Raw genomic sequence first — 26,535 nt, forward strand, 5'->3', positions numbered from 1 at the left:
AAAGAATACCCCAAACAAGTTCGGAAATATTTCGATTACTTTTTCTAACTGCTCATTGGTATATTTTTAGGGTGTTTTTTCTCGATTTTAAAGAGCAAGGGTTAAATTTAATTCATCTTTGGCATTCGGGTACGATTTCTGGTCCATAGACTTGCTTCATAAATAAATCAATATAGTGGTTTAAAAGTTATCTTAGGTCCAGGCACAAAAATAAGAACCCCTCATTGTAAAAAAAAAATTCTTTGTCAGCTCCGCATCGACAGCTGACAATACATATTCAACTACTTAGATATGTATAAGCGATATTTAATTTAAACCATGACTATAGTTATCACACACAATATTTAAATAATATATTACATTTACAATATATTCAATTTTAGTAAAATGGTACTCAAAAATGAGGCCGTAAACCAAGTTATATTTAGTATGTATGACACTGCTAGGGCTACTTATATTTTATTATTTTTGAAAACACCCTTTTACTAATAGAATGAAACGCTAATGAAATGACATTTTTGCTAAAGGGCGTTGGGTTTTGTATGGGGATACCCTTTTGTAACTCAATACTGTAATACGACGTTTATACGCGACTATCTTGGGACATAGTACCTTATATGGAATATTATACGGCTCCTAAAAGTGAACATAACTAATCTTTTTATTAGATTTAAAAACGGAGAGGTAATTATGTAAACATGCAGAATAATAGAAATTCCCTTGTATTGATAAGTAAACTTTAATTTCTTTTGGTCAACTAAATTAAATTAATTTAAACAAAGATTTTGTTTTCATTAAAACGATAACTTATTAGTGATCGTTCTTAATGAAATTTAATTTAACAGGTTAAATTCATTAAAAACTAACATTGCTTAAGATACAAAAACGTGACGAACACAATATCGTTTAGTAGTTTAATTTTCTTTGACATCATTTTTTGGTAAGTAAGAGAAGATATAAAGGTGCAATATTATATTTTTTATAATAACCATAACAACTGTTCACTTCATAGTTCATACAAACATTTTTAAAATTATCATCGATACAGTAGTTACTGTAAATGCGATTATTGTACTGCTACAAAACATAAAAACATATGTGATGCAAAAAGTGAAAGGGACCTCTTGTCAGGCGATTAAAAAGTCGCAAACTTTAAAGTGCAGTAACTTGTTCATTTTTCTAGCTTAAAAGATGTACCAGGTCTCAAATTGTTCTCAAAATCGATCAAGTTTCTGAAAATGGTACTAACTTAATTTTGCAAAATTCCGACAAGATGTCTCTTTATGATTTTCGCATCACATATATAAATTGTAAGAAGAATTTCTACAGTATAATAACATAATATTGATAATTTACAAAATGTTGGTAAATCGATTGCTTTAGGCCAGACAGTAAAAATATTTCCATTATATACCAACACTTTAAGGTACCTTAAAGGTTATAACATCTAATCGAATCCTTTGAAGGTTGACTTATAATGAATACTCTTATACTATAACTACGGAGTTTATTAATTTGATTGAAGTATAAAATAACTAATTAACAACCACTATAACAAAGTTATCCGAAACTGCGCATGTTGTTTAACCTAATGAATACGTTTTTCAAAACTCAATTTCGATCGGTCGGTGTCATCAAAGAAGCGTATTGTTTATGTTATACTTAATAAAGGTTCAGTGAAATGTTAATTATATTGCAACCTAAACATAAATAGAGGAATGTATGAAGTTATTACTTACCCACTAGGCGACCGTATCTTTGAAACATCCTTTCTACGTCCGTTTTGCTGCATTGAAACGTGTTAAGGTTTCCCACGAAAACCCGCGAGTTCACGGCCTGAGGATCTTGAGAGTTAGTTTGGTTTCCCACTTTGCTCATCTTCATGACTGAAACGAAAATAAAAAATATAAACTATTTGAACTTCAATAAGAATTTCGTTGTACAGTATAAAGCGTTTAGTGGTTTCTTTAATAAAAAAAAAAACACCCTATTTGATCTTATATGTGCGTTGTTGTTTTGCGTGTAAGCAGTTTTCAAAGACTTTCTCGGGTAATACTGCTCTTTTGGCTCTTTTTTGTCGATTTACCATACAGGCCCTATTGTTGAATGGACACACTTCAGGATCTTTACAAATACACTAGCCAAGTCGGTGTTAGCGTTTTTCAATCGTGTGCTCTGAACGCGTTTAAAATATTTAAACGGTACTATAAAAGACATGGTCAGGACTGCTCAAGGTAAATAACAATATAAAAGAGCTAAACGAGAAGGTGGTTCTTATACCAAAGGGAACGCAGCTCCGATAGAAACGGCGAAGTACTAAGAAAAAAGACAAAAAAACAGTATACACCTATTGAGTCCGAAAAACGAAAATTTCCCAAAACAAATACATACATATAAATTGATTGATAAATAAATTGTGTTTAATCCGTTTGTGTGAATTGTGTTTTCGTTGGGACCATGAGAAACTCCAAGTAGGTTTTGGGTCAAGCACGAAGAGGTTTTTAATCCCGCGGAGGGACTATAGCAATTATCGCAAAGGACAAAGGGTTTAACCCCGCGAAATAAGGGTTTGTCGTACATCCGATTATCGCGCGGACACCAACTCGAACATTAAAATGACATGCGGATAAGACAGCTTGTGCAAAGTCCCAAGAAATGTACCTTGACCGTCGACCACTTTGCCGGCAGTTGTCACATTAAACATTGACGGATCTGCCCGATTGCCGTCAACGAGGACCGGCTGTTTATAAATAATTCAATATGGAAGATATGAGCAATTTGGGCAGAAAACCGACCGACCAATCTGGTCAGCGGCTGTGGCAAGATTTGGATTATTCGATTTATACTTCGAAGAGATCGCAGTCGGCTCCCTTTGAATGTTTTTCACGGCCTGAAGAGTGTACATAATAGAAAGTAGCGGCTTTTATTTAAATACTCGTACGGAAATCATTGTCCTAGGGAAAAAACGTTCGCGTCGGAAGCAAGATTAATAATGGCGAGCGTATAAATTTTACCCAAATACAAAATAATAAAAAAGAACGAAGAGAACAGCCGAATAGAACTCAACATTTATGATATTTTTCAAATGCGCTATAGTCAAAACAAGCATAGGTTTGACTAAAATGTATACAACTGAGTTGGCACTATTAGATACCAAACAGAATCGAGTATGGTTCAATCGACATTATAATATTTATTATAGAATCTATAATATAATTGAAACTTTAGTTTTACATTAGCTATACATAATATTAGTAATGCATAATATTTATAAATAGTTTAACAATACTGAAACTATAGGTTAATACTTGAATTTGTATTTGTAAATTAACTTCAATATCCGTGACAGGTTACAGCATATCGAATAATAATTGTAAACACCTACCGAGTGTTATTTGTTAGTGAAAACCAATTGGCGAATTGACTTTATGATATGATAACCACTAGCTAAAATGTATTTTTTATTATAAAATATATATCTGCTTCAATGGCTCTGTTGGCTGTTATAACACAGTCTTTGGCACATTACTTTTGAATATTATGATAATCGTTCGAAAAAAGAGTGATGAAATTGTGTAATTTTGTTCAACACAGTTTTTTTCACCACAGTTCAACAAAGTGATTAGCCTGAGAGTGAGATTCTATTAATTGGAATCTACCAGTGTGATAAATACTGTTAGATAAAATGCACCAGTCATCACAAAAACTTGATCCCCAATGGAATTTTTATTTTTATGTCGAGTGAGTAAATTTTTGGTGTGAATTTAAAAAGAATATCCGGACGGGTAATTGAATTTTCCAAAATAATAATCGACTGTCAAGTTATTAATTATTATGCAAACGCTAATTTATAAAAGCGAAAAAACGTGGGGAGTTCAAAACCGGGTTGGTCGTCAAAGTCAAGTGTCTTGTCTAAAACAATCTCGTGGAAAATCGACCAACATCGTTTGTTACAAAACGGATTTTTTTTTTTTTTTGAGAGGCTGACATGTCAATACGTCATTCTCAGCGCCTACAACAGTATTTGAAGCCGACTAGAGACGAATATACCAAAATGGATGTTTTCACAGCCGAATGACTAAAACGTGACACCGTGAAACCCTTTAAAACTGATGACGTGTTATTTAACGCCTATTGTTAAGGTACAGCCAACATAAAATGAGTTAAACGTTATAATTGGTAAATATTATACTAGGGTTAGATAATATAAAACGGTATCATGATAAAAAATCACTTTTAAATGAACGCTCCGATGCAAAACTGTAAATGGTAAAAATTATTATAGTAGCATGATAACAGTTTTGTTGACTTTTGTTATAACATGGTATCATATATATGTATAATTTTATTAAATTTTAAGTTAAAAATAATCTACCTACTAAACATTTTAAATTATCAATTGTAACATTTGTAATATTATCGTAAGAAACCAACAAAAATAATTTCGAAACATTCTTGCCTTACTCCCTTAGTCACCCTATTGACTTACAACATAATAATTAAATATTAACAAAAATCTCAATAAGTTTGACATCAGATTTTTGAAAACTGTGTATAATATACATATATTTCCACTGTATTTGTTATAGGGTCCCACTAGAACTAGTTACCTTCAGTCTAATTTTTGGAGTTCAAGTCTTCTAATTATACTAAAAAAATCGAAATAAGGAGAAGTTTCTACCTCTCCTGCGGTAAACCTTATTATTTTTGAAAAGTTATAGTATGCTTTAAGTTTTAAATAAAATGGTATACATTTTAATGGTTTTATTTCGATTTTAAAGGAGAGAGAGTAATATTATTTAATTTTTTTGGTATTTTTAAGTCCTATCGGGTACGATTTGGCGCTGTTACATAAGAAAATCGGGTCTGGTGTGTAAAAAGCTATAGAGGGTCAATAGACACACACACACAAAAACAAAATAAAGACAAATCATTGTAAAAGATATATTAAATAATTTTTTTATAAAAATATGATGTATCTATTTTCACTTATAAGTCACTATGTTAGTGATGTTTGAAACCACTTGTCATCGTTTAGTCATTTGGCAGATTTACTTATATTTCATGTGCAAATATGAGTGACTTACAAGTGAGACCTAACGGGTTTTTTTCGTAAGCCTGGACCAGTTAAAGTTTCATGATAAAAACAATACCCTCACAATTTCTCATCCAAGCTAAAAACTAAATACTTTTGTTTAATTTCAACATTTCAGTGTAGGCTTATAAGTATTCACACGGCGAATTTGGCTTTAAAAATAAATCGGAGACCTATTGTCCGCGCAGTGGACGTGATGGCGTCCGACGGGGTTTAATTTAAGTACGGAAATCCGCGAGTACCACGTATAATGGCGGTGAATGGATTTTTCGAAATTTTCCACAACATTATACTGCACACAAGTGCACGCCACGGCCGTTGTTGCGGGTTGCCTAATTAAAATGGTATATAATTTATGGTGGCGGCAGACGAGCGAATGAAAATTCATCCGTCTACCGAATGGTTTTTATTTAATTTTATTTATGATGCGAAAATAAGGGCAAAGGGGCCTCGGAAGCCGTGCTCGGCGGTTTTTTTCCCAGCCGTTTTCACAGTGATCATCGCGGCTCGTATGGAATGTCCCGGCCGACCATCGCCCGATGAACATCTTGGAACGTGGCGCGAGCAAACGGCATTCCGTTTAAATTAAAACCCTCTAGCCTTTTGCCTTATCCTCCGCACCATGAGAAGTACAGAGAAGCGGCACCTGAAAATTAAATTTACACCGTTGCGATCCGACCGCAATTTGCCGGCAATCTCTGTCGCCGCGAACCTAAGCTTTGAACACTAATAATAATTATTATATTATTTAAATACGCCGTCCGAATTTTCCAACTTTCCCCCCTAACACGTGTGCCACTTCGCGGTTCGGATAATTAAAAAATATCCTAAAGACATTATTGTACTATCTCATTCGGTCGGCCGGCTTTTAACCGCAATGCGTGTGTTTCCAATCCGACGATTTTGCGTACACTTACATATTGCATATAGGCGTATAATAGGGTTGTTGTAATTGTTTACTTCACGCTAGGTCCATGCAAAAAGGTTTCAATAGAAGAAAAGGTAATACTCTAATTTCTTGAGATGTTTATACTATACAGCGATTCTTTTATCATGGGCCCTTAATATCTCATAGGGTTTAATAAGAAATTGCATCTTTTTTTCATATTGTTGTTATACAATGTGATCTCGATTTTACAAAAGAAATGTTGTTTTTACCCCCTCCCAACTTCTTCATAAGTCATCATCATAGCATTAGAAAAGTGTACGAAAATTAAGTTTATACTCGTAAATTAAAATTAGGTATAATATTATAACAATTCTTTTGAAAATAAAAAAAATTATATTTACGAAATAAATTAAGTAAATTACTGTTTAGTAAATAACTTTAAAGGTAAGTAAGTTAACTGACTTCACCACCGTTTTTAACATAAAAATATAACATTCACGGAGAGAAAAAAATTGGAAAAATTGTTTGACCATGCCAAACTAATCGCTTAAAAAGGAAATCAATGATTCCTAAAAAAAAAAGCTTGAGTATTTTATTTTACTTATTGGAAACCGTTTGTAGACGACTCCAATATAAAAATTACTAGTCCTCCTTGTTTATACTCCTTAATTATTTGATGAATAATTAATGAATTCCTTGATGAGTTTCTTAGTTGTAAAACACTTATAGCATTATCAGACCCCGGACACTGATAGAAATTAATACGGGGAAGATAGTTATAACTTATAACACAAAAACGCGGCGGCCATATTCTTAAGGCTACACCACTATAATGTTGTTACTATATATTATTATTTTTGGTTGGGTATATAGGTATAACACATAATGCTAAGTAGGTCTATACAATATTGTCGTCAATTTTTTGTTTACATTGAAAGTGACTCTTCTATCTATGCTGTGACAGTATCTCAAGTAGCTTGAGGAGGAAATCTTAGGGAGCTTCTGATGCTTAATGATAACTTAGCCCTATTGTCGTAATAATTCGTTTAAGTTATTAATGCTGTAATAGATAAAGTTCTTCTCTATCCACTGTAAAACTTTTATACGGTAACTGTAAATACCGCCCTCGCAAAACCATTTTTCGAGGATATATTACGGGTGTGTAAAGTCCTCTTAAGTAATATTAATAATTAGTAATTACCATTTTCATTAGTATTTAGCTATAATCATAATGTGTACTTATTTAAATACAACATACATAGGTTTTATAAATGTTCAATCGTGTTTACTTACACACTTTTAATTGTTTAGTTTATTTTCATTTTTTTTTTCTTTTATTCGCCTAACTGAACAATGACGTTTTTTAACATTTCAATTTAATTTTCACTTGAATTCAAGTACGCTCAATGAAAAGCGTTCAGATTTACATTATGCCGAGGCCATTTAAAATAAATCACTATTTGGTAGTCGTTTTTTATCGGAAAAAAAATGAATTTTTTAATTATACAAATAGTATTTAGATTTTTTAATATATTTTTTTATTTACTGTTGTTTTTTGTCAACACGAGTTAAATAAGACGTTACATTGTAAGTAAATTTGATTGAGAAAAATAAACTTTTTTATTTTATTTATACCCTAATATTTACGTCTTAGCAAATTGGTTTTTATACGTCGTCTTTAGCTCGTCGACTGGTATCCCTGGGGAACGGGAAGTTCGCTAAAAAAACGAGATTTCAGAGAAAGCGATTATTTTATCATTTCTATATAGTTGTCTGTCGCTCCATTAAAGTCGGGAAAAGTAGAGGGAAGCAGGAATTGCAATATACTTTTTTTAACTAACGTTTCTGCGACATTCACCTGACCAAATCGAATTTGCCAAAATATAAAAACGTATATTATTATTTTTTACAATATAAGTATACCTATATAATTTATAAAAGTTGAAACTAGTGTATTTATTTAAAGAGATGTTTACAATATAGTACGGGACGTCGACACTAACATTTGTTGTGTTTGATATTATAAAATGAAAGAAATAAGTTCAGCGGTTGACTTCCTGACACCCGGTGCTCTGGCCGGAACCGGGTTAAATTGTTATTTTATCAGTAAAATTACTTTCGCCCCCTCCCCCCTCCCACACAGACATAACGTTCTTCAACATTTTAATTACATGACTCACAAACGCTATTATCCCATACGGCGTGGATACCTTTCGGCTAAATCGATAACAACTTCGTCACGAATGCACGCCGTGGGGCTTCGGTCTATATCTATTCGTTCACCCCACGCACACAAACACAACCCTCTGCTGCCAATAACAACATAATAATGTAATAATATTTCACTAACCACGTCCTATATGCATTTGTCACCGGCCGTTATTATGCAACTTTCCCGACGACCCTGCAAAAATGTGTTTTCGTAATAATTATGTTCGCTTGGTAGTTTGCTGATCGTTCTTTCGTTAAAAAAAACAATCAGCAAGACCGGACGTTACGCATGACCGTCGGCAAATTACCTACTATATCAGCGATTAACCCTCGGGATACTCGAAATATATGTTGTTAATACTTAATGCCGGATCACCATTATCCTATCGATTGTCTTGTGAACGGAAATTCTTAACGTTTTGGTTTGGGTAAAATAATGAAAAATAGTACTGCTGACGGTCACAGCGGGTATATGAGAAGTAAACGGAACATCCGGATATCATGTGCTGCTTATGATGCGTTCTGTAATGAGATGAATGGTCGGGTAAACAATTGAAATAAGACAATTCTCCAATAGCGTTCATTGAACGGCGGTCAAAATAGTTTCACGGTGGCCCAAGCATAGGTTCCTTCAATCATAACTGGGACAGACAAGCTCAATACTGACGAAGAACCATCGTCGGCTACATCAATGGACAATGTACGTTGAACATCGAAAGAAACCGAGTACAACACAAAAAAGATTAGCACGCTTTGGTTGGAGGTTAGCAAAGTATATGTTCTAGTAAATTATATAACACTGCAAAATAAGAAGTTAAATAATAAAAATAATTGTATTACTTCCACATCTAATATTCGCTACATAAGCCAGTAAAGTCATCACAGGTAAATCATTAAATTACTAATTAAATTGTATGACTTTTTAGATTCGAAGTAAAAAAAAAAATGTAATTAATTTCTCCTTATCATTCGTAGTTCGAAGAAACTGTTTACTTGGTATACTTGATAATATGTAATATTAATAGTTTTAAAAGCATATTAACTGGGTGTATTATATTCTTGAAATACGCGTATTTTTTTGTATAATTTGTGATTGTAAGAACCCGCACATCACATGTAAAATTTAATTAGTCAATATTATGTAAGGAAAGAGATTTAAATTTGAATAAATAGATAACAATATTATTATGTTGAATACCAACAACAACGGTATTTCATAATAATATGTCAGCTATATTATAATAATTACACTGTCACTTCCAGTAGCACGTCCAGAGCTACACAAGAACTACTACAAAGCGATGCTAATGTTTCTCGTATATTCTCTGAAATGGCCGTAGGTGGAATATCGTATTCTTTGAAATAGCAATTATACGATGCGCGTAAGTCTTTAACATGAAATTTTTCCTCTTCCTTCACTACACGTACCCTGCTTGTCTTTCTCTACCTATCATTCTCTCTCTCTCTATCTCTTTATCTTTGAATTCCTTTTTGCTTGTCAAAATTTAATTATACGCGCGTTTAATTAATAGCTGTCGATTCCTTTGAGTCGCGGCGGAAGGCTTCAAAAGAAACGCCCTCCGGATAATTTGATTAAAGAGAAATGATAACAATAATAAAGAGCCCGTCTTCCAATACTTGACACCACCGTGAAATCGTTAATTGGTAGAACCCCTCCTAATGGGGGCGGCACGCGTCTTATGCCGCCTCGTCTCTGTCGTTAAAATAATTTCACCCGCAAAAATATTTTACCGGATAAGTCGAAGAGGCGACGACATCTCTTAACAAGATTATGTTATTACATTATTTTTGATAAGGGTTAGCCGAGTGTTGCAGGTGGTTATGCATGGCGAAAGAGGGTTTAATTAGTGTGTTCACGTTTAGATTATTTGGGTTAAAACCTTTTTATACCATTAACGTCATTACTATTATTGTTATTATTATTATTATTCACATTACTGTTAATTTTACTATACCACTAACACTATCACCGTTGGCTGACATTTTGGCGGCATTTTATCCGTCGTAAATGCCATAAAACAGCGGATATCCACCCTTTTAACTCATTGCAAGTCTACGGAACGACGAGACGGAATAATGGGATTATTTTTAAGCGACTTAACAGAAGGTTATATAAGGCTTGCTCTCCTACGGTATTATTTTCATGTGTATGTATAGAAAATACAACACCGATAAAACTTCGAAACAACAAAATTCATTCAGAATAAACGTATTACAACTTGAAAATATTAAAATGTTGATGTAGATTAATATATAGTGATGTTTCGTTTATTATAAGTGGTTATACACAATACAAAATGAATATCGATGATAATTAATACGATTTAAATTCAAAATTATTATATACTTCTGTAGTTCTGCCATTTTTAGTTGAAATTTTTGGCTGTAAGTTACATCGATGAGTTTTCCTAAAAATACAAAGTTGCTTGCTGAATTTGACGTTTGTTTCTTGGGGCTTCGCCGATTAATAGAATTTTAATACCATAGATCGTTCTAGACGCTCTTATGACGAATAATTCTGTATATTTCTCGAGTCTCGACTACGTGACTATTTTTTTAAATAATATTATACATATATCAAAATGAAATATGCAAGTGCATTTTTTGTAGTTTTTACTTTTCAGCAATATTAATTACAGTAGTAAGAAACATTTAAAAATTAAAAACTTCCCAATTAATAATATAATTATACAATTATTAGTTGTACAGTATACAACTGTATTAATAATAACCAATGATCGTAGTCGGTTTTTGTTGGAAAAACTGTTGTCATTAAATTTAAATTGGTCAAATAATGGAAACCATGGATTGTGATACTTGAACAATTTTTATGCGGATATTGTATGTTTAACGATAAAATAAATCGTTTATGCACACGATCGTTTTTTAAGGTCCTGGCCACTTTTTACACGAGAGCAACATTATATTATTATTATTATTATACGTGCACTTCGTCGTAGTGTTTCGAATGTCATTGGCCGAGGATGAGTGCTGCGTACGACGGTATTAAATCAGTTTAATCGAAACGGGGCACACATCGACTGTAATAACACTTTGCTTCCAACTTCTTGATGGACCGTTAATCAAAAGTTACGGTGACCCGGTTACCGAAATAAACCCTCGAGGCTAGACGATATCTATACAAGTGGAGATATAATGCATAAAGTCATTTGATGTGCGTGTGAATAAGTCTTCTGCACAATAATTTTATGCGGCATTCCCGCCCGAGTTTTTGAAACAAGCGCAAGAACTTTTTCAACGATCCGCGTATTATCTCTTCCGGTTTTTTACTACCCTTTCCCGCCCACGGCAACTCTTGAACATTCTTTTCCGATCGCTGGCACTTAAGTCGAGTCATCGGTACACATAATTACTCCGGCAATTAACCGAAAACTCTTATCTAAATTACACTTAGCAGCGGACTCGCCGATGGCAAGTACCATTCGGCCGGTGTGCCGCTATACATAATAATAATAATAATAATAAATAAAATATTGTTTTACTTAAACGCGTGGTATAACAATATCGGTTCCGCGTTTGTATATCGTTTTTAAGCTTTGGTACAACCAGACATATACGTTATCTTTATTACTCACCCCCTATAATTTCTATACCGCCGAAATTAATGTTCAGCGTGCACGCTCGACGTTGTGCTAGTGGCACATGTCAAATATACTGTTGCCCATTGCATAAACCATACTCTATACGGAATAGGACAGCTTTTCTTTATCTCAAAATAAAACCAATATAACATAATATATCATATCAATTATTCAAAAAATACATTTCAAACTCCGAAACGGTTGAAACTATAGCCATTTGGCTTGTCAAACCAAAGCTCAAGTTTTTTTTTTCACTGTATTTTATATAATGAGATGTTTAGAGATTTTGTAATTCTTACCGGAAAAATACACAAGACAATATATTTATATGTATATATATTTACACACTGATGTAAAACGCTACAAAACGGATTTGCAACATGCAACCGGAATATATTATAATAATGCTTTTACAAATCCATTTGCCGAAAATTCGATTTAAAAAAATAAATATGCAAATTGTAACGGTTTTTGGACCAAAAAAGACTCAACGAAATTACGTTTATTGAATCATTATTCATTTTAACGCATAAGTACCGCCCATAAAATGAATACAAAAACAATTCATCATTTTAAAAATAGTGAAACATTTTGTTTTGCTTTTAATACTTGACATGTACAAAATACAGATGTTAAGAACTTATTGAGAATATGAGGATGGCTTAGATGTTTTTGGGAACTATGGAAGACTGTTGTGGATATGACTATTCATTTCTTTATACTCATTAGAGATGAAAAGTAGCGTACATCTAATCTAATAAATTATGTCATGAGCCATACAAATGGCCAAGCTTGTCGTAAGATTTGTGAGCTTGCATTTTAGTTTTTATATAAAATATTAAAACCGTAGAGAAATAATTTATTGAGATTAAATTTAAACTTTCCCACTATTTATTTTATTCGGGATAAGACATATATTATATAAAAATAAAAATGGCTTATTCTTAAACGATTAAAGAAGTTGTCTGGGGAATACATCAATAACAGGTAAGATAAGAGTGAATTGCATAGATGGCTTAAAATATAAAAATAATAAAAGGCAGATGAAGTAATAAAGAACACCAATGAAATCGGAGTAGAAAAAATGAATAGGTATGGTAATAAAACTAAAATAATTTGTTTTTATGGTAACAAAAGTAATTACCATTTTCCTATATTAATTATTAAGTAGGAATTTGAAAACTTGAGAGGTTAACCTTTAAGACAAAAACAAAAAAAATACCTTCTATGCTATCGCCGAAGCTAAAATACTCTAGGTTCGATGCGGAGTTCTATTTTTTTTAATAGTTATGAATTTGTATACAAGATATGTTTTAATCATATCAAAATATGACTTTGACATTAAAACAATTTATACGATTTAGTTAAAACCGTCATAGTTTATGTACTAATATTATAATTTACATGAGGTATTGTATTTAATCGTTATATGTAATGTAATAGTAAATAGATTTTTTTTTGTAATAAAAAACAACTTCTAAATTCTAAATTAATACCTACTATGCAAATTTTGATTTAAATAAATGGCAACGTGTAAATTTTAAAACTAGTATTCACAACAGCAACAGACATAACATTGTTGAAATGAATAGCGTACTTGTAAACTGTCCGGCAACAGCCATAATTATTACACTTTTGGCTGGAAAGCCCATCATGATATAATTTAAACTATTATTAAATAATAATAATAACATTTGCGCCTATGGGCACATTTTGTTTATTAACAGGCGCGTTTAGAACGTTTTGAGAGCCCAGTGCAACGGACCTAGACAACGAAACTCCATAAAATGATATCAATTCCTGTGGGTGCACACAAAAAAGCTTTTAGGTCACCGCATAAACATAATACAACTGGAAGAAACATAAAGTCAGTACATTTTTTTAGAGCTAATAATAAAGTCGCCCCGTTTTTTTGACCTTTCAGGAAGGTCGTCGTAAAAAGTCCATTTATTTACTAGATTATTCTTTCTAAACGTGATATTGTTATGACTCAATTTCTACAGCGTCACTAATTAATGGCATAATACAATTTTACTTTTAGAAATGTTTGTTTTAACTTAAGATTAACGCGTTTTATTTGTACTACGAACGAACGGCAGTGTTATCTGCATTGTGACACATTGTCTCAGGAGTAACGATAATTAATATGAACGCGCAAACGCAATTAGCAATTATTGTTTCCAATATTAGTGATTACACCCGGCGACGTTTATTTGTTTAAATTTCGAGAACGGATCTTTTAAAATCGTCCCAGGGCTACGTAATTCTATATAAGTATGCCATAAGAACTGCAATAATAATTATTTTAAAGACTAAATTCAATAAATTCTATATTCATTATATTTCATACAATATCAATTAAAATGCATTTAACATTACAATGGACGATACAACTCCTACGTACGTACTCAACTAACGCTTAACCGCATACTAATTTAAATGGTGACGTATATTATATTAAATTTTAAATTAAGAAAAATTTGTTAAACATTTTAACGGGTCGATAACCAGTTTTTGGTAATTACTTTTAAAGTTATTAGGGCTTAAAATTTTGGACGGGTGGTAAAGTGTGGTTGAGTAATGCGCGTAGATAAAAATACTACTTTGTTCCACCCTTCCTCCCGTCCTAAACTTTAATCTCTAATAACTTTAAAAGTAATTATCATAAACTGGTTATCGAACAGTTGAAATGTTCAACAAATTATTATTAATTTAAAAAATTAGTTTAATATATACGTCACCTTTTAAGTTTCAAAAAGTAAATATTTAGTAATTTTATAGCATTGTAAAATAACATAAATACAAATGATTTCAAAAAGAAAAACTTTAAAATCGTTATCACTACTGGCCCCGAGGTGACAATATTAATCATGGAAAGTACTGTTGATTTAGTTAAATATTTTGATTTAACTTTTTTTTTGCTTGCTAATGGCCGACAACCTATCTTTAAATGTTCAAGCCGTTTTTGCTAATCCAAAACATTTTCGGTTTACCGTTACTCCGAGTCTCGCATTCTGATATATTATGTACCTTGCCCAAGTCATCTCTAACTTAATATCTCCTCCGTTAAACAGTAAAAAAAAAGTTTCAGCTCAACAACGTTTTTCTTAATTTCTTCTTCAAAACGCAGAAACATTAAATATGGTCTAAAGTATAAGCGGTGCAAAAGTATATAAAATTCTTTTTTTTTTGTAAAAATACTATTGGTGGTACGACGGACGTTCTAGAAGGTCCACTTAAGCGGTTCGAATTTTCGAAAAATTCAGTAGCACGCCTACCCGCCGAAAATTCTGTTCTCGTGGTATATAATAATATAAACCGACGACGGATAGGTTAGGTTAGCTGGCAGACAGTATCAGCTAGTTAATAATCAGTCAGTTATTGTTGAGATATACATATTTGTACGTGTTAATATGTATGAAGAATCTCCCTACGCGACAATACGTGTTATTCAGTTTTACAAGGCACCGACTTCCTATGATTATGCATTTTGAAAATTGTTAAAAAAAACGTCGCTTAAGACCTAAGCACACGATTCTTAACTGCAGTGGTTTTGGTTGTAAAATCGACGTTTCGTCATGAAAGGAAATATCTTCTGTCATTTGTCCATTTGCCAGTGTCTAAAGCGCAGGAGATAGGTGTATTTTAAAAGCGGTAAATTGCAATTTATAGCAGCCGTGTGAGACGGCAGCAGTAAAGCATAAATAGATTAGAGCGACAGTGTCGGTTAGTTGTCTACCAATTGGCTACAAATTGAATTGGGCGCACACACAAGCAGAGCAGCAAACTCGCGGGTCTCTGTGACTAGCTCGGGCCGTGGGGTTGATACGAGACCGCTTCTGTTGCCGTACACACGACCGTAATGCAATAAAGTAGTGGGACCTCGCTAGGGAAATGCACCACGCACGGCAAACTGTTTTAACTTATTCATAGTGTTGTGCTGGGCACGCGGCGGAAAACTGCCGGAGACAGAGCGGTGTTAAAACATATAAACAGAAACAAAATTTACTAATCGAAAAAAATCACATCCATCCCACGGAAACGGGGCAAAGCTTTTCGTTTTCATTTGCACACATCGCGTGCACCATAATGTAAATGAATTATTATAATATGAATGCGGTATACGTAGGTGGTGGTATAGCTTCAAATGCATATTTCAAATCGTTCTCCGGCATCCCGAGAGAGCTGTCTTGAGTACCACGACGTCGACGACGAACCGTTATTACACCACACCGCGACGTTATGCGTTTTTCGTTTAATTAAGGTCACCTCAGTTCCCGCAGGAGCTACGCGGTTGCACACTCTGAGATACCGCTCGGATTCGGCGAGGCCCTCGTGAAAGCCATCTCGACATAATGGCCATACGACGACGACTGCGGCGGTCTAAGACACGCGTACGTCTATTATAAACACATTTTTCAATTTGGGTATTTACACTTTAATTGTAATACGTTGGTGAGTTGCGCACACATATAGCAACGATTAAAAAGGTTAAATGAGCCGAAACGGTTATTTACGCGCAGAAAGCAAAGTCCATATTAGTGTCCCCCCGTGTAGAGTGTTACGTCGCAATTAGAATTACTGAAGTATTGCAAACACAAATAAAAGTTGTCTCACACACATGATGGTGTATAGTTGTGTTGCATATTATCGAATAGTTTATTTATATCACTCGGAATACCGTTTCAACTGGAAACACTAAACATTAACCAGGAATTAAATGATAAACTTGAGATTTATATAGTCACTTCTAATCTCCTTCGCGCCTATTTTCAAGGGTCAATGCCCCAATTCTTATGGGTCGTGGAATTACAATGACGGTCCCATGTATTGTGGTACATTCACCGTACATGGCATATATTACATTGGTGTTAAGAAGATGAAAAGAGAAAATCGAGGGTAGCAATAATACCAAAAGTAACCGCACACAAGGCGTATAATCGTTAGGGTCAACCCTTTGGTCCGTGATTAGCGGCTTTTGTTAATTAACAAATGACGCTGTAACCGATGATGTGTGAATGCGAGGGCGGTACGTGAACACGCGGTCAAACAATCAACCTTAACGTTAGTTCTAAATCAAATAATGTCATCGAATTGATCCATTGATGACGACACTGCACACGTAGACTCGCCGTCGTTGATGAATCAGACGAATTATATATAAGTGTAAAGTCCAAACTGATTGCCTAAATTGTCCAATAATACCACTCTTTAGGGTTACGCCGGATTGCAAATTAAACAATACCAACAAAATGGTATGCAGGTAATCATGGTATCCGTAATCAACCATAACCTAAAATAAGTTTTATTATTTTTTTAATCTTTATATATTTTTCCTTTCCAAACAGTCATCAAGTCAAGGAAGAAACGTCGAAAATGATATCATCGACATTTGACATTACGCATTTGACTGGTTACAAAACAAACGGCTCGTTACCCGGACATTAACCACAGAAATGTTCTGTACATCGGCGTACAACGCATACCTGCGCGCACACTTTGCAAAAGCATTATATGCTATTTAACCGCGGCCGTCAAGTAGTTGTTTTGGTAGATACGTTTGGAAGGGTAAAAACTTTCCAGTCGCGTTTACCGTATCCGTTAAGTAACTATTCACGGATCGTTTTGGAGAATTGCCCGTTTTTCCTTCGCGAATTTTGCGGTACGCACCTATCAGAGTTTGTATCAATGCACACGTGTTAAACGCCGACACTGACAGCAAATCCGAAATTCTATAATTTCGCGTATCCATCGCGTCAGTTATTTCCTCCGGAATTCTTCAGAGGCTCAATCCTCCGTTGATAGAATTCGTTGCCAGTACAATATCACGTTTAACCCTTTTTAACCCCAGGACACACGCCTCGCGCCATGTTATTGCGTTCTAAACGACGTCGTTACTAGTTGTCACGTTCGCCGAATTTCGGCCAACCCGCATACCGATTATATGAACAATATCAAGTGAGGTTCATAATACATCATGCAATACGTTATGTAATAAAGTATTCAGCTCTAAAGGTCATCTAGTGCTATATTAAATAGTCCCTAAAATATTTCCAACAGCCACAGACAGTGTGGCGAATTCAATAACGCGTATAAATCATGTGTTAGCAGAAAAATGCGTGTCTCATATACATTACCGACGGTTGGTCGACATAATATTATGGACACCGACTGAGGAAAATAGACTCAAGTTTCCTTCAGTCTGCAGTTGTACACGAAATTATAACATGTTTATTATTTTTTTTTTCATTTTACGATTGTATAGTCTAAAATTAAACAATATAATACAAAATACATTTTCTTTTTAAATATCCATAGATTGAATGCGGTTGTTTTACTTTGGCATATCATTAACAAAACAATAGGAACTCTTTAATTGAATTCCTTATTTGAACAATAGCTCTCTTATTTTAATGTTAAAGTAAGTTCGGTCTTGGAGGCAAAAGTCTTGACTTGATGTGTGGTAATTTTCAATTTGTCTTCGGCTTTTCCAATTAAATTATAGAAACATTCGCTTTTAATGATCGTTCGCATTTCGCCCTGATAATTGCCAACATAAAGTATGTTTGAATACTTTACGACTGTTGTTAGTGTAATATGATATTAAATAGCTATACTAACGAGTAAAAAAAAAAAAAACTAATAACAACGATAATAGCGGATTGCGCTTCTGCTGACAAATCTGTTACAAAACGATAACTGAACGATGATAAATGAAGTGGTGGTGGCGGCGGCTAACCGCTGCCGTCCAATTTGCAATCATCAATCATTCCGCCGAAATATAATCGAGTATATGTACATATAGTAAGTATGAGTACTGTTATGGGGGGGGGGGGGTTGGTAAGTCACACATGTTGTGATGGGTTATAGGAAATTCGCAATTGAAGCGACGATGCCGGAATGATAGGGAGAAAAGGGGCGCGCGGTGTCCAACAACAATAATATATAATGCCATTTTCAATTATTATTATTATTGTTATTATTATTAATGTATTTGATGGAACCGACACAGTAGAGCAGGAAACGAGGACCTGCTGGAAGCGGCTACTGCTGTCCGGTTAAATAATATATGATCGGCTTTTGAACAAACACACGGCAAAACCGTGTGACCAATTGTCGACAACGTGTTTTAATAATTATTGTGAAAATCGTTATTCCAATGTCCGCGGGGCTGCTGCGGACTCTCTTAGAGGGGCATAGCGATATACGTTTATATTTTTACATTTTTGTTGGTTTTATAACGCCACGTTATCAAAAATTATGTTAATGCGCGAAATCATAATATTTTGTGTTGTTTTTAGTCATTCGTCGGTGAATGATTTAAAAACAACCACCACGTATAGTGAGCATGAGTCCTTTTTTCCAAACTCGACCCATAAAAGCGTTATACGGCCAAAGGCGATGATAAACTGCGCCATAAAGATCAATTTCATGTCAATTTTTAGTATAGACGTCTGTATGAGAAAGTATACAAGCATACTATAAAAAGTAGTCTCATTTAAATCACAGTTTGGTGTGCACATATTTGCGGTGGAAAATAAGCCTCATAATAATAATAATAATACACAAACTACATAGTCATTAATAGGGTATTCGAGAATTGTAGTAACTCTGGCATCTACTAATTCAATCATTCTAAATACGAAACATAAATCTTATAACTAATTATAGATCGTCAGGGATGAGATAATGAACTAAAACTGTTTAAACAGTACAAACTCATGATATAATATTAAAAAGAACGAATTGTACTAAAATTTAGTTGTCTTTAAATTACTTGTTTATCCATTCGCTAAGAGTTTCAGTGCAAACATTTTTTTATTAAGTTACTAATTTTAACAAAAAACACATTACTCTTATTTTTCAATTTCATAAGCTGTTCGATCTGTTAAATTTTCACTAATTTGAATAATACAATTTCCTTAGTATAATACAAAATGTGTAAAACTATATAAGTTTAAAAATTGTTGTTTTTAAGTTAATTTATTCCCCAGTGCAATAGGTGACACGTAGTGAGCTAAATGAATTGTCGTTTTGTCAACAAAAGCATCCAACCTCACGATACTACATTTAGCGGGGAAATCTAACTTTCAAAAATCTCCCTGGCAATCCTCTGCGTTGGTCGCATAATTAATGAGAAGACAAGCTCCTACTGTCCTAGGGTACATTATATTAATGTGTTTTAAACGAGCACTCGCTGCGGACACCTGTAAAGACTAATGACATTTTAATACAGCACAGTGGCAAACGTAAAAACTATAATGTAGCGAATCGCTTACATGTTGAGAATAATAACAAAAATTCCATCACACGAGTTTATTGTAATTGCTACACTAAATACGCATTAATACATACATTTTCGTATTACGAAAGTCCGTTTTAAGTTCTATAATGAGAAGTAGAAAATACAATTTATGACCCTTGAATTTTTTTATGACTGATCATTCTAACATTATTTTTTGTTCGTTAACCAATGAGAATTTTTGAGTTACTATTTAGATTAAAAACGTTTGTTTAAATGTCTCGAAAAGCATGAATAACGCGGTCACTTTTAGTATAATGTGTAATGAATAACCTACAACTAACAAAAGTGGAGAAAATGAATTTCAATTACTGAAAAATGTAACCTCACTCTTTGCAGTGTCAATATATTTATTAAACTCTCATGCGCTCCATCGCACATTACAAGGAAATAATTATTCTACAATACGCCAATCTAGTTGACAGAAAACGGGTTTAGAGGTGTGATAGTAGTCAGTACTAACTTTACCATAAGGTAAGAACACACGTACAAATTGTGAAACCACTCTACTAAGTATAATGTAATGACATACGATAAACCAGTAAATGCCCGAATTAACAAATTCTTATTTATGAATTACATTTTAGACACTCATCACTGTACTAGCGCAATTTACGATGAATAAACTATTTTTTAATAGTGATGATTTTTATTAGTATGAAAGATAGTGTTTGTTGTAATAATAAACATTATGTTCATATAACTAAACCAATTAAGTAAGTAAATAAATAAAACTAATCTATTAAAAATCTATTAGAATTAACATAACAGACTATATGAATCCATAGTCTTTTCTTATAGTTTTTTCATTTGGTCTGTGTTAACATCAACTTAATAAGGTAACAAACGTCAGAAGACTCTAAAAATAGGAATACTTCACATGCTAAAACTATTAAAATAATGCATATTAATTATTATTAGCGTAAAGTGAGAAGTTAGTATCCAATAAAAAAAGGTCAGAGTTTTATTTTAATTTTATAAAAGTTTATAATATTTAATTACAGGAAGTATATTGTAAGTGTGTTTAGATCAAAGATACATTATAAACAATATTTTATTATAAATTTATGGTTTTGTAATTTGAGTTTTATTGTTTTTATATAATAATAAACACTTGTGTTTTTGTATAGTAGATTGTTTTAACTTTTATAATGTTACAAATATTAATAAAAAATGACTAAAATAATTTTAATTCAATTGCAAAAAAATTAGTTACTTGGAAAATTATAACATAGGTGTGGTCTATTATACCAAATAAATAAACAGTAGTAAGTTCGACAGGTGACCAAACTAAGCCCAAACAAAGAGGGAAGGGCTTAAACTAAATCGTAAATGAATCCACAGGCGCATGTTAAAAAATCTTTAAGAGTTTTCGATTAATAAACTAAGTAGTACCCCCCCCCCCCCTTAATTGCACCACATCATAGTAAAAATTTGCTATTCTTAAACCCATAACGATTATGGGCTGACCAACCGATCTTGTTTAGTATTGCGCTTACTTTGTGCAAATTCAGTGTAGGTATTGGGTATTGATACAAAACCCTGTGAATATTCAAGCGTGGTATTGTATGTAGTTTGTGATCAGTAATATGTATAGTTTTCTTTAATTTTTTATTTCCATTCGTTGCGCGTTTTCCCGGTACTCTCATAATTAATATGCTCCGCCATGCGAGAAAATGTTTGCTCTCGGGTTTTGCACTGACCAAGCAGAGAGCTCACACTACCTGTACTGCAATATGCCCTCCGAATCGGTCCACAGCAAACACACGGGCTAATTAATTGGACAGAAAATACCCCGTGCAAGCGATACAAGTTTATTGGCTCGATAAAGAGATGAAAAGTGTTGCCGTTCTAAGCAACTCGGCGCCAAGCGATCGTAAAACCACATGTGATCCTAAACCCAAACAATATTTGACGATGCTCAGATATTTACACGATTATCAAAATAATATAGAACCACTGGTGTACAAGATTTGATAGCTCTTACAAACGCTTTAAATGCACACTACGCGTTTTGGATCTAAGTAAAAATGCTCGACCATTTCCTAAGCCCTACATTTATCATCATGATATGACCTACTACGTTACTTTATTACTCAGAAAACATTCCGACTGAAATACCAAACTCTTGTTTGGCTTTTCTACAATACGCCATTACAATATACCACTGAACGGAATATTGTTTTTGTATCTTTTATAAAAAAAAAAAAAAAAAAACAACTGTTAAATTAATTAATTTTTTTAAACAAGTCATTGTTGGTAAAACTCTTTGTACAACGTTATTCCTTTTCTATGTTTGCAATTTTATAATTTATTATGAAAGAAAAACGTTCTAAATAACGTTTAACTTCCAAAACTGTTGCATCAAGTTTTTGTTATTCGACTCGGATGACAACTGGTTAAAGTAATTTTTAATATCCGTTCAGTTTAGCAAAGTTTAAATACTTTTGTTTTTTTCGACAAAATAGTATTTTTGTTTAAAACATTTTTATAATACTGAGTATTTATTGGCAATGAACAATATTCCCCTTACTATTAGATGACACAACACACGTATTGAACATTGCGAACTTAGAAAACACATATATTGGTTTGTTTAAGTATTGTACATACTGTAGAACAGCATTATTCTATTTGAATATAGTATTTGCTTAAAAATAGGTAACAGCCGGTTACATTTTAAAATTACAAGTTTGTGATCATATAACTAATGCTAGAGGGAGATTTTTTTTATACGTATTTTAAGAGTTAAGCGACTACAAATTAAATGAACATTCAGAGTATTATTGCAAGGTTTGAAATGAATTAAAAACGTACAAATTAGAAATCATAATTTACAAGCAAAATAATGAAAAAAACGGACGCATGATATAATTAGTTTATATTGATTGTTGTTGAAATCGGGTAGCTATATATGTTTAATCTATGGCCTAGCGTAATATAAAAACACATATCTAAATTACAGAATATTGCAGAATCCTAAACTATTAATATCAAGAAGGGACTAAATAAAATTAATATTAATTTGATAAATTCCAAATGAAAAGTCGAAGACTTTTTCTCAGTGAATACTGTGCTCCTTTGTGTATCCTGTGAGAGCCACAAAACTGACGACTAACAAAACTGGCACTAAATTCATCATTTACCGTACAAACAAATCTAAACATTGTCTATACACTTATCTATAAACATGAATGGCGATGAAATATTATAGCTATTTGGTGCATTCACGGATGTTTGTGAAATTATGTTTAATTGTATTACGTTATCATTATTGTTATTTAAAATGTGAATCCCAATTTCCATTAAAGCGACCCGATTACTGAGGTATTGTACTCAATTACAGGGACGTGGACGTTGTTTAGCTGTTGACCCTTTTTAAATTAAACATTTTTTCCCACTCTCCATAAATTAAGTGCAAACATGACAGTTATTTGGAAATCTCGAGGAAAATGTATATTTTAGTTTTTTTAGTAGTTATCCGTACGTTCTATAAATATTGTATTATATTTCAAAGTCATTTTTACTTTAATTAATTTTACCGCATTCAAAAGTATTTAATATTAAATGTAATTTATAAAAAAATCACATTTATATATTTTATTATCTCTACACATAATCTATCATGGATAGAGTTTGTTATTTCTTTCTTAAATAAACTTTAACTGCTTCCGAAATTAAAATTAACTTACTCGAAAAAATTAGTTTAAATAAGAACTCTAACCTAACTTATACATTAATAATATTAATGTAAAACAAATTATTATTTTTTATAAATATTCCTTTAAAAAGTAATTACGCTCTACAAAACAATTGGATAATTTGATTTGTATTATTTGCTAATGACATCGAGTAGTTTGTTTTGCTAGCCTATAGGATATGTTAGTTTCAATTGTTATACTACAATTCTCTATGAAATCAATCAAGTTCTATTTAATATAACTAATAACTATTTTAGCTTAATTAAATTTGAGATTCTGATAAAAAATCAGATTCCTTTGACAAATCTGATAAAATTAATAATGCTTAACAGTCTCTGTAATGTAGGAATCGATAACAATACAAAACACAAATAATGTATAGCTATTAAATTTAATTAACTAACACCGGGCTCAAACATTTTTTTTTTACCTTCCAATTTATAATAATGTATGATATGTATATAATTCGTATTAAGGTCACACCATTCGTTACTTTACTTTTTAATATGTATACTTATATATTTTTTTAATTTAATTTGTGTATTTTAAATGTCACTTTATTGTCTGTAACACAATTATAAAAAGCCGTTTGGCGTATATTACTAAAATAAAAATAAAATTAATCCTATATGTAAAAACCCTTTCGAAATATTGTGAACGTTTTATGATTTTATAATGTGTATTCTGAAAAATTCAGAGTATTGTTGGTTTTTGTTGAAGGTTTGCTTATGGTATACAATTAGTAAATTCTAAGAGTTCTTAGAATTAAAAAAACATAGATACTATAAAGCAAATAAATTAAAAAGCATATTAAAAAACATACTAAATTACAAACTGAAATTATTGCTATTCGGATATTGGCTATTATGCTCACATATAAATTGTACAAGTATGTAATATATTTGGTAAGCGTTCAATATACAAATAAGGCTAATACTTTTTTCCTAAGAAAACTTTTAAAAAATGTTTAATCAAGTTAATATTCTATCGATTTTTATACAAAACCTGAACACCAAACATTATAATTTTTAATTCCTAAAGCTATTGGAAAATTCTTTTACTGATACTTCTTAGAAAAATATTTCAAAGTTATACCCTTTTCGTTTTTCTAGCATTGTTTCAAAAAATTATCGGAAAATATAATGAAAGTATTACTTACCCATTGCAACACAAAATCCAACATATATATAATGCTTATAAAGTAATTAATATTCTATAAGCAAATAATTTTAATAATGTTCCTTAATAATTTTATGTCAATATTATGTTACCCTGTGTAATTCATCTAAATTATTTTTTCACGTCAGCTCTTAACAAAAACAAAATACATGTAAATATTTTGAATTCATTGGTATGAACCTTAAAAATTCCATAAATTCTTATAATTTTTAAACAATTTCCTATTGTTCAATATATTTTTCTTGAATACAAAAACTTTACATCAGTTTTAGGGAACTATCACCGATTTTTGGCCTTTTTTAAAAAATAAATTAAACAATGATACGTTTTAAAAAATAATATACTTAATTTTCACTTTATTTTAATTAATTATTTTTTTTATTATACGTACCCATATTTTTTTATATATTACATTTTTATAAATACAGAGTACTATAATAATATCGAGGAATAGGTTTAAAAAAAAAAATAGAAAAATGTGATATTTCTATTTTTGTTCTAAGATATTCATAATATAATCTAGATGATTTAAACAAAATTAGTATATACTAGTTATGAATTTTCATCGGAACACATCTTTTATCTCGACCAGAAAATATTTTGTTTAAATATCTAATATCTTATTTAGACAGCTAGTCAATTATCTTTGCCTAACACACAGTCGATGTCACTTGAACTTTGTCGGTTCTCGCTTCTCACAATTTTTCGGCGTTCTACGTAATAATGTACGCGACCCTCTTAACAGCTATAAAATTATAACATTGTACTACCGTTATAAAATAATAGAGTTTTCGCGGTAAGTGTTGTAATATTTATGGGACGTTCGTTTGATTCATACTAACGTTACCTGGCGGAGGGGTAATAATTTTACTACGATAATTGTGAAGCAAAAAAAAAAACGTGGTACTCACTTGCTGGTTGAATGCGGGTGCTTCTTATAAGGCAAACGGAGACCGTACTGAACACATGCTAGACACGAGGCGCCGACGAATGGGCCGCAGGTAACGCTGAATTTTGGGGCGCAAGCGCCGTCTGTCAACAAGTCACGCCGCCGCGCCTTATGCCCGCCCCGTAATCGTCGCTTGCCAAAAGTGCAAGTATCACAATATTTTATACCATACAATTCAAAGAATTCGACCACAATCACAACGTCGGTTCTATGATAAAATGTCAAAGTTCATAGCTTCAGCTTCAGTACTAACGTCAAATTATACAGGATGTTTCTTGACTCCTCGTTTTGTGGTACATTATTGAATAAGCAATTCACGTACATCAAAATTGTGTAGCAATTCATCGTTTACAAATGGCCTGATAATATTTATTAGCCTTGCACTGTACTGTAACTTCTACCCCGGCTTCCTATGCCACGAGTGTTGTGTTTAGTAATATTGCAAACGAAACACAATAGCAAAATAGGTCGAAATATTTTCAGAAAAAAGTCAGATGTAATGTTTTAAAAGCTTCACGTTTAATTACGATAAATTAATAATTATATAGTAAAACGATCATCTATTTTCCAAAGCTGAAAAATTGTA

At 32.4% G+C, this 26,535-nt stretch overlaps 1 protein-coding gene across 1 annotated transcript in view; it reads right to left on the reverse strand.

Annotated features, from left to right (window-relative positions):
* Positions 1–25,981, reverse strand: part of LOC126838274 (putative uncharacterized protein DDB_G0267716) — a 67,860-nt gene extending 41,879 nt beyond the window's left edge. Inside the window, exons 1-2 of the mRNA XM_050572576.1 lie at positions 25,912–25,981; positions 1,740–1,886 (exon numbers count right to left, since the gene is read on the reverse strand). Coding sequence (XP_050428533.1) covers positions 1,740–1,884 — 145 coding nt within the window. The 5' untranslated portion in view covers positions 1,885–1,886; positions 25,912–25,981. The remainder of the gene's footprint in view (positions 1–1,739; positions 1,887–25,911) is intronic.
* Positions 25,982–26,535: the final 554 nt, after the last annotated feature.

The sequence above is a fragment of the Adelges cooleyi genome, unplaced genomic scaffold (assembly GCF_023614345.1).
Source record: "Adelges cooleyi isolate 19-005CV unplaced genomic scaffold, UGA_ACOO_1.1 ACOO_flye_CR_arks_rails_tigmint_CR_PRNA_30, whole genome shotgun sequence".
Lineage (NCBI taxonomy): Eukaryota > Metazoa > Arthropoda > Insecta > Hemiptera > Adelgidae > Adelges > Adelges cooleyi.